Source organism: Microtus ochrogaster, chromosome 4 (assembly GCF_000317375.1).
Source record: "Microtus ochrogaster isolate Prairie Vole_2 chromosome 4, MicOch1.0, whole genome shotgun sequence".
Taxonomy (NCBI): Eukaryota; Metazoa; Chordata; class Mammalia; order Rodentia; family Cricetidae; genus Microtus; species Microtus ochrogaster.
The window spans coordinates 84202237-84213432 of NC_022011.1; the positions used below are offsets into that span (position 1 = coordinate 84202237).

Here is an 11196-nt window from a genome sequence, read left to right on the forward strand (position 1 = left end):
GAGAGAGAGAGAGAGAGAGAGAGAGAGAGAGAGAGAGAGAGAGAGAGAATGAACCAACCCCTGGTACAGAATATTCTTCTGCATTAATTGTATTAATTTAAGTCTTTAGTTCTAATTTGGTATCAATTTAAAATCCCCTTCATGCCCCACCTTTGTGAGTAATGTTTAATACCAGCATTGTCCAAAGCGGCCTGTCTGCCAGCAGGGTCATGGCCAAGGGTATATATCTGACTGGACTGAGAGAAAAAAAAATTCTTGATTTTTTTCTTCTCCCTTTAATTTTGTTAGAGGAAATCAAGTCTGATACTCCAACCAGCAATTGGCTCACTGCAAAGAGCGGCAGAAAGAAGAGGTGCCCTTACACTAAGCACCAAACGCTGGAATTAGAAAAAGAGTTCTTGTTCAATATGTACCTCACCCGCGAGCGCCGCCTAGAGATCAGTAAGAGCGTTAACCTCACCGACAGGCAGGTCAAGATTTGGTTTCAAAACCGCCGAATGAAACTCAAGAAGATGAGCCGAGAGAATCGAATCCGAGAACTGACCGCCAACCTCACCTTTTCTTAGGTCTGAGGCCCATGTGAGGCCAGGATCCGAGAGGGGGCACCGTGTTCCAGGCCTGAGTGCTGGAGGACTGGGAAGGCGGAAACAAAACCTTCATTGCTCTTTGTTTTGTTTTGTTCTGTTCTGTTCTGTTTTCCTGCTAGAATGTGACTTTGGGGTCATTCTGTTCGTGCTGCAAGTGATCTGTAATCCCTATGAGTATATATATATATATATTAAAAAACTTAGCACGTGTAATTTATTTTTTTCATCGTAATGCAGGGTACCTATTACTGCGCATTTTCATTTGGGTCTTAACTTATTGGAACTATAGGACATCCATCCAATCATCCACTCATCCTCCTATCTAGCCAGCCAGCAATGTGACTTTTCCACGTTTTCCCTCACATAAAACTTCTCTATGTGTGGTTAGCCCATGAATCCATGTCATTTTGAAAACATCTAGTACTTTAAAAAAATACATATTATATATATTTCAAACGAATAAGAAAACCCACAAGCTTTGGGGGGAGGGGGACTTTAAAAAGCACATTACAATGTATCTTTTCACAAATGAACTTAGCAATTGTCCTTGGTGAAATGGAGTATTGATGACTTATGCCTTGTAGCCTTTCCCTTGTGGTGCATCTGTGGTTTGGTAGCAGTACAAGAGCAACCTGTGCTTTCTGTGCATGTTCTGGTCGCATGTATAATGCAATAAACTCTGGAAATGAGTTTGTTCCCTCTGCTTTCTGAAATGGAAATACATACGTCATGGTCATGGTGGAGATGAAAGCCTTTGGGAAGGGTCTTTTCTGACTAAGCTGCCAGCTTGGGGCAGTTGGGGTAGGGAAGTGGGGATGGGCAGGAGAAAGGGGATGGGAGGGGAAAGCTGGAGGGGACCTAAGGGTGCTAGACTGGGCAATGGAGGTGAGAGTTCGTCCTGAGACTCTTCCCAACTGGGAAGAGTGTCCCGTCTTCTCCCACCCTCCAATTCTGTTCATATATTTGCGTTCTCAATGGGACGAGTTTCCCCCTAACCTGAGCCTGGTAAGTAAACCCTGTGGTGGGTTTTACTTTCAGTTCCCATCTCTGTGTTTTCTTCTCTTTGGTTTTTAGTTATGTTATTTTTAATGCTTCCAGTGAGCTCTTGATGACTTCTGGCTGGGGAATCCGCCATCAGGGGCTGGGTTGGAACTAGTAATGCCCACCTGGAACCTGCCTCCATAACAAGAGCAAACAACAGCCTAGCATGGCACCGGATCCAATCCCTTCCCCCTTTTCTCATTCCTACCCATCCCAAGCTCAAGACAACCAGGCCCAGTGACACCAAGGTTGGGTGAGTTCTCTCATCTTACTTTACCTTGGTTCCTTTCTGAAAGGGATTTATGTTCCGCCATTACCTTTCAGGGGCCCACATGGATTTTTTTTTAAGGAGAAAATGGAAACCATTCTCCCCACTATTATAACAAAGTGCTCACTGAGGTGCCTGCAAGAGAATTTGCAGGTAAACGTGACTTCCCAACAAGTCCAATGGTCCTTTTACACATAGATTGGAAAATTCAAGCCAGCTTCTGTGGAATGCGCACCATTGAGCCAGATGCATCTGGTCCTGCCAGGGAAAGGGGACGAGGTCCTTGTGGGAAGAGGTGACCGAATTCGTTGCCCTAGGTCCGGCCTGTGGTTTCATCCCATCCTCAAAGACCCATCAGAAAACAGGTTTGTTTTTTCTTTCTATTTCTTTCCTTCCTTCCTTCCTTCCTTCCTTCCTTCCTTCCTTCCTTCCTTTTTTTCTTTTTCGTTTTTTAAACACAGGCCTGTCCCTCCCCCAAGAACAATCTCTGTAGTCTCTCGGAACTTCGGAGCCTCCATTCAAACAGTCTCAGTACCTACTGTTTTAAACTTTCTTCCCCAAACCCCCAATCCTCCCAAGGTGCAAGGCAGATCCCCTTTGGGGCTTATTTCCTGGGGCTGGTAGAGAGAGGTGTCTGACTCAGTACTAGCTTGAGAAGACTGGAATAAATTTGCCCCTGATTTACCTTGGATAGGCAAAGAAGAAGAAGAGCAATATTAACATCTGCGTTTCTCCCAGCGATGTGGGGAGTGCCATTAGTTTCTGATAGGGAGAAACCTGTGCTACAGGAAAAGGGCAGGCCCCCTGAAACAAAATCAGAGAGCCATTCTTAAAGGCAATCAATCAGGCCCTAAGTAGCCATTTACCCCTTTCTTTCCGGGGCTGGAGGTGGGCTGGGAGCCCTCCAAGGGTGCGCTGGGCAACTTGTAGAGCGAGGAATATGTCCTTCCCAATCGCTGCCGGCGTGCGGCTTTTGTCTAGGCTCCCAGCCGGGCTTTGTACCATGGATTTGGGAGTGACAATGGGCATTTCTCTCAGATTCAAGGCTGCCCGGCCTTACCTCTGAAGGCAAGGAGGGAAAATTGAGAAGGGAGTGGCTCAAAGACCTGTCTTTTCCTCTGGATTTTGAAGACTTCTTCAGAATCCGTTTGCAGGCCTCTCCGTGTGAAAGGCTCGCAGCGGCCCTGCCCACGGAGATAAGATTCCCGCGGGCCTCACTGAGGCAAGGCTTATTTGGCCAGTGAGAGCTGGCCTTGCTGGCGTTCGGGATTTTCCCTCTGTGGCATGTTTTTCTTCCAGGCCATTCCAGAAGGCCAGAAAAAGATGTGACACCACGACCATCATTGTGACTCCTTGGGACACCAGTGCTCACCGCCCATCCGAGGGCAGAGAGAAGCCTCTCGGAGGCTGCCCCTACAGAGACCGCACTGAGCTGGACCAGGCCAGGGAGTCCGGTTGCCCCCAGCTCACTCCTTGGGCCTTAGGCGTGTGCCTAGCCTCACGTCGAGGATGTCTGTGTGGCTGCACAGGGAGTGTGTGAGTGTGGTAGAGGGAGGGGGCCCTTCGAGCTGCTCCATCCGTCCGTTTTATTAGGGACACATTAATCTATAATCAAATACACCTCATAAAATTTTTATTGAAAGGCATAATATCATTACAGAGGTCTTCCACCTGTTTTAAACAACACGACAAGCTGTGAGAGCGTGTGTGGGTACGTGTGGGGAGGGGTGGGTTTAGGTAAGAAAAGAGGCGAAGGGAGAACAACTCCCCTTGGGCGCCAGGGGGCCGCCCTCAAAGGCCTGCCTGTCTGGGGCAGCACCCGGCCGAGAGTCTCGGGTTGCTCCAGCTTTTGGGTAAGTGCCTAGGTGTGCCATGGAAGTCTGACCCAGGGCTCAGAGCCCAGGAGTCAGGGAGCCAGAGCCGGGGTGGAGACTGCAAGACCCAGAGCAGCAAGAAGAGACGAACAAATAGTCCCCAGCGCCTCCTGCGGCCGCAGTGAGGCCTGTGGTCGCCGCCGCCACCCGGGCGGGCTGGGCCGGGCCAGGCCGGGCTGGCGCGTGGACCTGGGCCCGGCGGCTCTAATTGCAGAGCTCCTGTTGATGATGATTTTTTTTTTTTTTAAATCACAGCAGCCCCCAGTTTAGCGGACTGATTTACTCCGGGTATTGGTAAATATGATCACGTGGGCCGCGCGACCAATGGTGGTGGCTGCAGCCTGCGAACTAGTCGGCGGCTCGGGCGCCGGCGAAGAGCGGCTCGGCTGCGGGCAGTGTAACCTTGGGTGGGAGCGCGCGGCGCCTCAACAATGTCGTCCAGTGGCACCCTCAGCAACTACTACGTGGACTCGCTCATAGGCCATGAGGGCGACGAGGTGTTCGCCACGCGCTTCGGGCCACCAGGGCCGGGGACACAGGGCCGGCCCTCAGGTGTGGCCGATGGCCCGACCGCCGCCGCCGAGTTTGCCTCGTGTAGTTTTGCCCCCAAATCGACCGTGTTCTCCGCCTCGTGGTCCGCGGTGGCCGCCCAGCCCCCGGCGGCGGCGACGATGAGCGGCCTGTACCACCAGTACGTGTCCCCACCACCCCTGGCCACCGCCGAGCCGGGTCGCTACGTGCGCTCCTGGATGGAGCCTCTGCCCAGCTTCCCTGGCGGCGCGGGTGGTGGCGGTGGCAGTGGTGGCGGCGGTGGCGGAGGCCCGGGTTCCGTTCCCAGTCCTGGCGGCCCAGCCAACGGGCGCCACTATGGGATTAAGCCTGAAACCGGAGCGGCCCCGGCCCCCGCCGTAGCCTCCACCTCCTCCTCCACCTCCTCGTCCTCCTCCTCCAAACGGACTGAGTGCTCCGCGGTCCGCGAGTCCCAGGGGAGCGGCGGCCCAGAATTCCCGTGCAACTCGTTCCTGCGGGACAAGGCGGCGGCGGGAGGGAACGGGCCCGGGGTGGGAATCGGGGCCGGGCCTGGGGCGGGAGGCTCGTCTGAGCCCTCAGCTTGCAGCGATCACCCGAGCCCGGGCTGCCCGCTGAAGGAGGAGGAGAAGCAGCAGCCGCAGCCGCCGCAGCAGCAACTTGACCCAAGTAAGTGCAAAAGAAATTGCCCCCTGATTTATTGCTGAAACCTGTAAGGCTCGAATGTGCAAAACTGATAGTTTTACTAACCTATAAAAACGTCTAGACGCCTACCCAAGCCTAGGCGAGCAACATGCATCCATAAAAAAGCTTCCCATAACCACCTACCTTGGGCGCGCGGTTTGTACGGTAAACAGAGCGCGGGCATTAGGGCTTTTTATGATAATTCCCCCCAGTTGTGAAAAGCGTCCATCCTTGGTGAAATTAATTTAACGACCTCTCTTCCCCACCCTGTGTCTCTCCCTGCCTCCCCTCCGCCCCTCGCTCCCTGTCTACAAATCCCCCTCTTCCTAGACAACCCCGCAGCGAACTGGATCCACGCTCGCTCCACCCGGAAAAAGCGCTGTCCTTACACCAAATACCAGACGCTGGAGCTGGAGAAGGAATTCCTCTTCAATATGTACCTCACCCGGGACCGGCGCTACGAGGTGGCCAGGATTCTGAACCTTACAGAGAGACAGGTCAAAATCTGGTTCCAGAACCGTAGGATGAAAATGAAGAAGATGAGCAAGGAGAAATGCCCCAAAGGAGACTGACCCAGTGCGGTCCTGGCCCTCAGCGGTCAAAGGCAGCGGATTTTGGTTTTGTTTTTTGTTTTTTTCCTTTGTGGGTGCTTGATTCAGAAACTCTTCAGCAACTCGGACTGTTTTCTTCTTTTTTAGGTAGAAGTGACTGTGTGGTTGGTCTCTGTGAGTTATTTGGGGACACTGTATTTGCTCGCATATGTGTTGGAGAAACCAAGTGGCTTTGGGGTTTTGTCCTATCCCCCCTCCTTCCCTTTCCTGCTTCGTTGGTTCCTTAGGAAATGCTCTATTTTGTGGGTGCACGCAGGCTTGATGAAGCCCCCTCCTGTGTAACTATCCCTCATGTTTCTGAAAAGTTCTGTAGTTTAGACTCACCCCATCCAGCCTCCCAAACAGGGCCAACTATCCAATTCCCAGAATCTGAAGGCAGAGGGAGATTATGGACACCCCCGCTGAGATCCCAGCCTAAACGCAACCCAGCTGCTCACCGCAGGAAAGCCCCTTTCCTCAGAGGGCCCCATGGGCTGACTTCCAGTGAGGCCTACCGAGAAGTCCTGGGCCCTGGGGTGTCGCGGGTGCGGGGAAGGTTTAGTCCTCTGAGCCCAGGAGGAGCTACTCTTTTCCCAGGAGGGCTGGACTCCCTTGAAAGGCCCCGGGTGCTGGCACTCCATGTTTTTGCTTGAGGACCAGTTGTAAAATGTTACCGCTTCCAACAAATAAATGCTGATCTGAGCAAACGGAGCCCAGCCGCTGGCCCTGAACGTTGTGTGACTGCTCTCTGTGTCTCTGGAAAATAACACAACCATCAGACTGCCCCATCCCTAGGAAGGGACACATTGCGAAAAGTTGGAGGCCCTAGCACCTGGAGGGTCTCTAAGGTGTTTTGAAGCTTCCCTTTGTGTGCGCACACCTGGCCGAAGAGAACAATTTTGGAAGGAGTCTGGGTGCTTCCCCCTCAGTGCTGCCAGGGCCACAGTAAATTCCAAACCCTAGGCCCTGAGTGAGCCTTTCTGCAGAGCGCCAGGAACCGGGAACCTTAAGCTAAGGCTTTGACACAACGCCCCTGGCCTACTTCTATTCTGGAGACCCAGCTGCCAGTCCCCATCTCCAAACAAGGGAATGGGCAACTCTGCGCTGTGGAGTAACTCCCCCAGGCCCTGAAGCTGGCTGACTTCGGGAGGTCCTAGTCCTTTAGGCAGTGAGCATCAGCCCCTCCCCACCACAGCCCAAAAGTGACCTTAGAGGATCCAAATGGTCAAGACACTCCCCCCCCCATAGCCTCCTCCTGCCACCCCCTCCCTCCACCCTGCTTCTGTGTATGTTTAGCCCCCAGCTTGGCCCTCTGAGGACTCATTGAGAGGCTAAAATGAAGGTCATTGTGAGGGTTCAGTCGGATCACTGGCGTTGCAGGCCCTAGAGGAGGCCACGGCGCCGGGTAGCCTGGGATGGGCGGAAGGCGGGGGCGATGGCAGAGATCTTGGGGATCCTGATGAAAGAGGGGGACTCCAAGAAAAAGCAGATGGGGGCTGGGAAGGAAAGCCATGGCCCAGATCCGGCTGAAGGTGCTGCATCCCCCACCCCTTAGACCATGCGGATACCTACAGCTCTTTGAAAACAGGAAGAGCCAAGGTGTCATAAAGCCATCGAGTCGGCCAGACGTCTGGAGGTAATGAGTTTACGACAGGCCAGTCGCTTCGCTTTGAAACCATCTCATTTTGATGTTTGTGGGAGGAAAGGAAAAATGCAGACAAAACTGGGTCTTAAAATCTGGACAATAAAATATAAACAAGACTTGGACCAAGAAGGTAGGGGCTAGGAAGCCCCCCAGTGAGGTGTGAGCACCCAGAAAAGAAAAATGAGAGGTGATGTATTTCTGAATTTCTTTTTAAACGGGGCGAACGTTAGAGACAGCCTATAACCGGTGGCTCTTCAATATTTTGACTGTGGCCATGATCTATTTGGTCCTTTTAAAAAAAAATAAGACAATGATACCCTCCATTACTTGAGCTGGGGAAGCCAGTGATCTTGAGCCATTAACTCAAGCAAGCATCTCCCGGAATGATGTCTTATGGGAAAGGGGACATTACAGGGCTCTTCACTGGCCCGTCACTCCAAATTCCCAGCAAAAATATGGAGATTTGTTCACTTTTCACAGATACAGTCATTACAGCTAGATTAGCAGAAAATATTTCTGAAAATGAGAGACAGACTAATTTAGCAAAAAAAAAAAAAAACACACACCAATTTTGTAATACTTGCTTTTTAAAAAAAGGACACATACACCGCTTATCCAATTCGGATCAGTCATTTACACAACTTAAAAAAATCTCATTTATTATCTGGAGAAATTTGAATAAACATAAGCCCAATAGGGACTTTCCAGACAGGAACGTGGGATGCAGAAAAAGCTTTTAATTTGACTTTAATGCGCCCCAAATTATCCAGTTTAATGGGCCCAGAACGTTAAGATTAGAAGTTGAATTAGCAAATATACATCATTTAATGTTGAGACTAACAGCCTTTAAGAAAAAAATACCCAACAATATTTGACTTCTAGAAATTTTTTTAGCTGTCAAAGTGGCCAGCTTTTGTTTTCTTGAAAAACAAAAGTCTCATCAATTAATATTTTTAATGTTGATTTGTGTTAAACCTCGCCTGTTGTACAATTGTGTCTAAAAAACACAGCTGGGAGATTACAGAATAGGGCACTTGCGGTGTCTGTCAACCGACCTGCTGGAAGCTTTGGCAAACACACTACTTGCAAGCTCTTGTGAGCCCAAATGAGAACTTCCTCTGCATTCAGGAGCCCCGTTTTGCTGCAATTGACTTGTTGACAGTCGAGGAGATGAAGCATTATTAGTGTCAGCGGTCCAAGCCCAAGTCAAACTGAAGAATTAAGATTAGAATTGGTTTGAAGGGCATGAAAGGGAAATCAAACTCGGCTAGCTCGCGACGGCATTTGGCCACTAGAGGACGCTATTGCTCCACTTTCTGATCTCGTAAAGCTAGCGTTGTGGTGGCGGAAGGTTTTGATTAACAATATTTACAATCTTACTTTTAATCTTAAATTAGAATAAATTTAAGAAAAATAAACAACGTGAACTATTAAATTCTCAAGGCGTGCTTGTCATACATAAAATTTTGGCTCACTCAGCATTTCAGAAAATCTGGACGGCTGTGTAGAAACTATAAAACGTTAAGTTAATGCATTCCATCAAAACAGAAATGAGGAAAAGCACAGATATTTACGAAGTTAACTGTGCTCTTCCTCCTTTCGAATAACAAACGGAATGCTTAAATAAAATTGAAAAAACCCACATTATTTCGTCATCAGAGGAAATGTGCTGTAGTGTTGTTGTTTTAATTAGGCCAGAATATGTAGAAATAATCCTGTGTTCATGGACAAACTCCCAAATATATAGAGTTTTTAAAGTGCCGATATTACTGAGATGTAGGTCCTCAATTTTGGCTTTTTGCCCCATTCCATTCCCAAATCCGTGAATTTATTCAGTGTTCAAATATACCCATTTCCCATGAACGTCCATGCCAAACGGTGGAATAAAAGGGCACAATTATCAAGTTTAGCTCCAAGGTTTTATTGAAAAAGATCTTTTAATTGGGTATTGCAGGATTGAAGTTCAAATCCTTAATAGTCAGAATTAGTTGTTACACTTCGCAGTTGAAGGATACTTGGAAGGAAAACAAAAAGAAAATGATAAAACACCCTTGCCCTTAACCACCGCAATAAGAAGTTGCCCATACTCTCTACCACCGGTTTTAATAACGCGTGCCTTTAGCTCTCCAGATTCATTTGTTTACCTTCCCCACTTTCAGCCTTCCTGGTAGAAAGAATTGAGTCAGACATAACTACCAAATATGCCTTTCTGTGTCGACCTTATTTATAAAAACGAGGTTCAATCCATTCGGACTGACCACGGGATCCCGTCCACATGGGCTGAGCAAACCCACAGGGAATGGAAGGGAATCTCTGGCCTGCTGCATCCCTGAGTCCATCTGAGGTTTTTGGCATTTGTATTTGGCCGTGGAAAGTCAGAGCGGTGTGATTTAGCGTAAGCGAGAGTCTTTGGCGAGCTGGGGTGTATCTTCAAGGTCTGTTCTCAAGATCATAGGTGCCCGCCAGACACCGATTATCCTGAAGGATAAAGGGTTCAGCACCTAAAGCTGGAGGAAGGAAGGGAGAAAGGAGGGAGGGACGGAAAAGGGGGAGGGGAGGGAGAGAATAAATATTTTATTGGACATTCAAATAAGAGAAAAAGAGATGAAGGCGTGAAGGGAAGCGGTTGGTAGTGTCTAGCCGCACAGCTTTTCACAGCTGCTGCCGCAATCCTGACTTTTGCCCATCCCCGAACACGCGAGCCCTGGATTTCCCCAGCAGGCTCTACTTCCCTTCCTCACAAAGTAGCCGCTCGGGAGCCTTCTCCTGATTTCCTCTCTGGGGGAAAAATCAAGTTTAAGCTCAGGCCTGCACCCAGTCTCGGCAGTTATTGTACGGATTTGGTGTGTGAGCTAAAGTCGTTAGCAGAGGGCAGGGCCTGCCAGCAGCTGCCTGGAACCGGCACCATCCGAATGCCGGCCGGGGGACCCGCGAGCCTGCCCCCCACGCTCCACCAGGGGCCACAGCCAGCCCACGTCCGCTGGGCACCTGGGTTGGGACCCTCGGAAATGCCACCCACCCCGGCGTGAGGCCTCCTGCCCACTGGGAACGTTCCTGCAGCTCTTCTCTTCACCCCCTCAGCTAATGTACCCTTTCCACATCCTCCGGCCTCCCCACCCCCGCCCCGCGCCCAACCCTGACGTCTATCAAGGGTGAAATGACGGAAACTATATTCATGGGCATGATTTCCATTAAATATCAATTAACCTGGGAGCCTGAGCCGGGCAGGCAGTGCGTGCGTCAAGGGTAAATGTATGTCTCATTTCCACAAGGCCTGCTGGGCTGGAAAAAGTAGAACTTTGATTCGCTTTGATAAGACCAGGATTTGGGGGCCGGATTGGGGCTTTTCATCAGAACCGTGAAGACAGGCCCCAAACAAATGCGAGGACCAGGCCGGCCACCCCGCCAGTCCACGTTCAGAAATGGGGGGGGGAAGGCCCGGGCCAGTCCCTGCTGGGCACTTCCCGGAGCTGCGGGGCGACAGCGTTCCCTCTGCAGCCTCCTGGGAGTGACCTCCCCGGCTGCCCCAAGGCTAAGGTTCGGCCGCGCCCCACCTCTCTGCCGGCCCGGGGGGTGGGAGGGCAGGAGCCCTTGGCAGTGCGGCTTTATGGGCCCCCTTTAAGGCTGGCGGAGGCATCCCGGGGGCCGGAGTGAGGCGTCCCGGCCGGCGCAGGGGCCGCTTCGCCGCCGGCCGGATCCCTCCGCGCGGTTATCTCGCCCCCCATCTCGCTCCCTCTCCTGGCAGCGGCGGGGTGCGAAAATGCCTCGCCGGCGCGCACCGGGGCGGCAGCCTCGGAGGCGGCGGGGGCGACGGCGGCGGCGACAGCGCCGGGAGGGGGCGGCGGGGGGTGGGGGGTGGAGGTGAGAGGTGGCACCGGGCAGAGGGTGTGTTTTCTTTTCGTTTCCCTGCAGAGCGGGGGCTCGTGAGAGCCCGAGCCTAAGCGTCCTCCCCGCGGCTCCGCGCGCTGCACTTTTTCCC

The 11196-nt window shown here is 51.5% G+C and overlaps 2 protein-coding genes across 2 annotated transcripts in view; both read left to right on the forward strand.

Moving 5' to 3' along the window:
• Positions 1-566, forward strand: part of Hoxd10 (homeobox D10) — a 2546-nt gene extending 1980 nt beyond the window's left edge. Inside the window, exon 2 of the mRNA XM_005346593.2 lies at positions 289-566. Within this exon, the coding sequence (XP_005346650.1) occupies positions 289-566 (278 nt within the window). The remainder of the gene's footprint in view (positions 1-288) is intronic.
• Positions 567-4180: 3614 nt separating this feature from the next.
• Positions 4181-5561, forward strand: Hoxd9 (homeobox D9). The gene is made up of 2 exons (XM_005346594.2): positions 4181-4967; positions 5313-5561. Exons 1-2 carry the CDS (start codon positions 4202-4204, stop codon positions 5552-5554), a joined length of 1008 nt encoding a protein of 335 aa, XP_005346651.1. The 5' UTR covers positions 4181-4201; the 3' UTR covers positions 5555-5561.
• The last annotated feature ends 5635 nt before the right edge of the window (positions 5562-11196 follow it).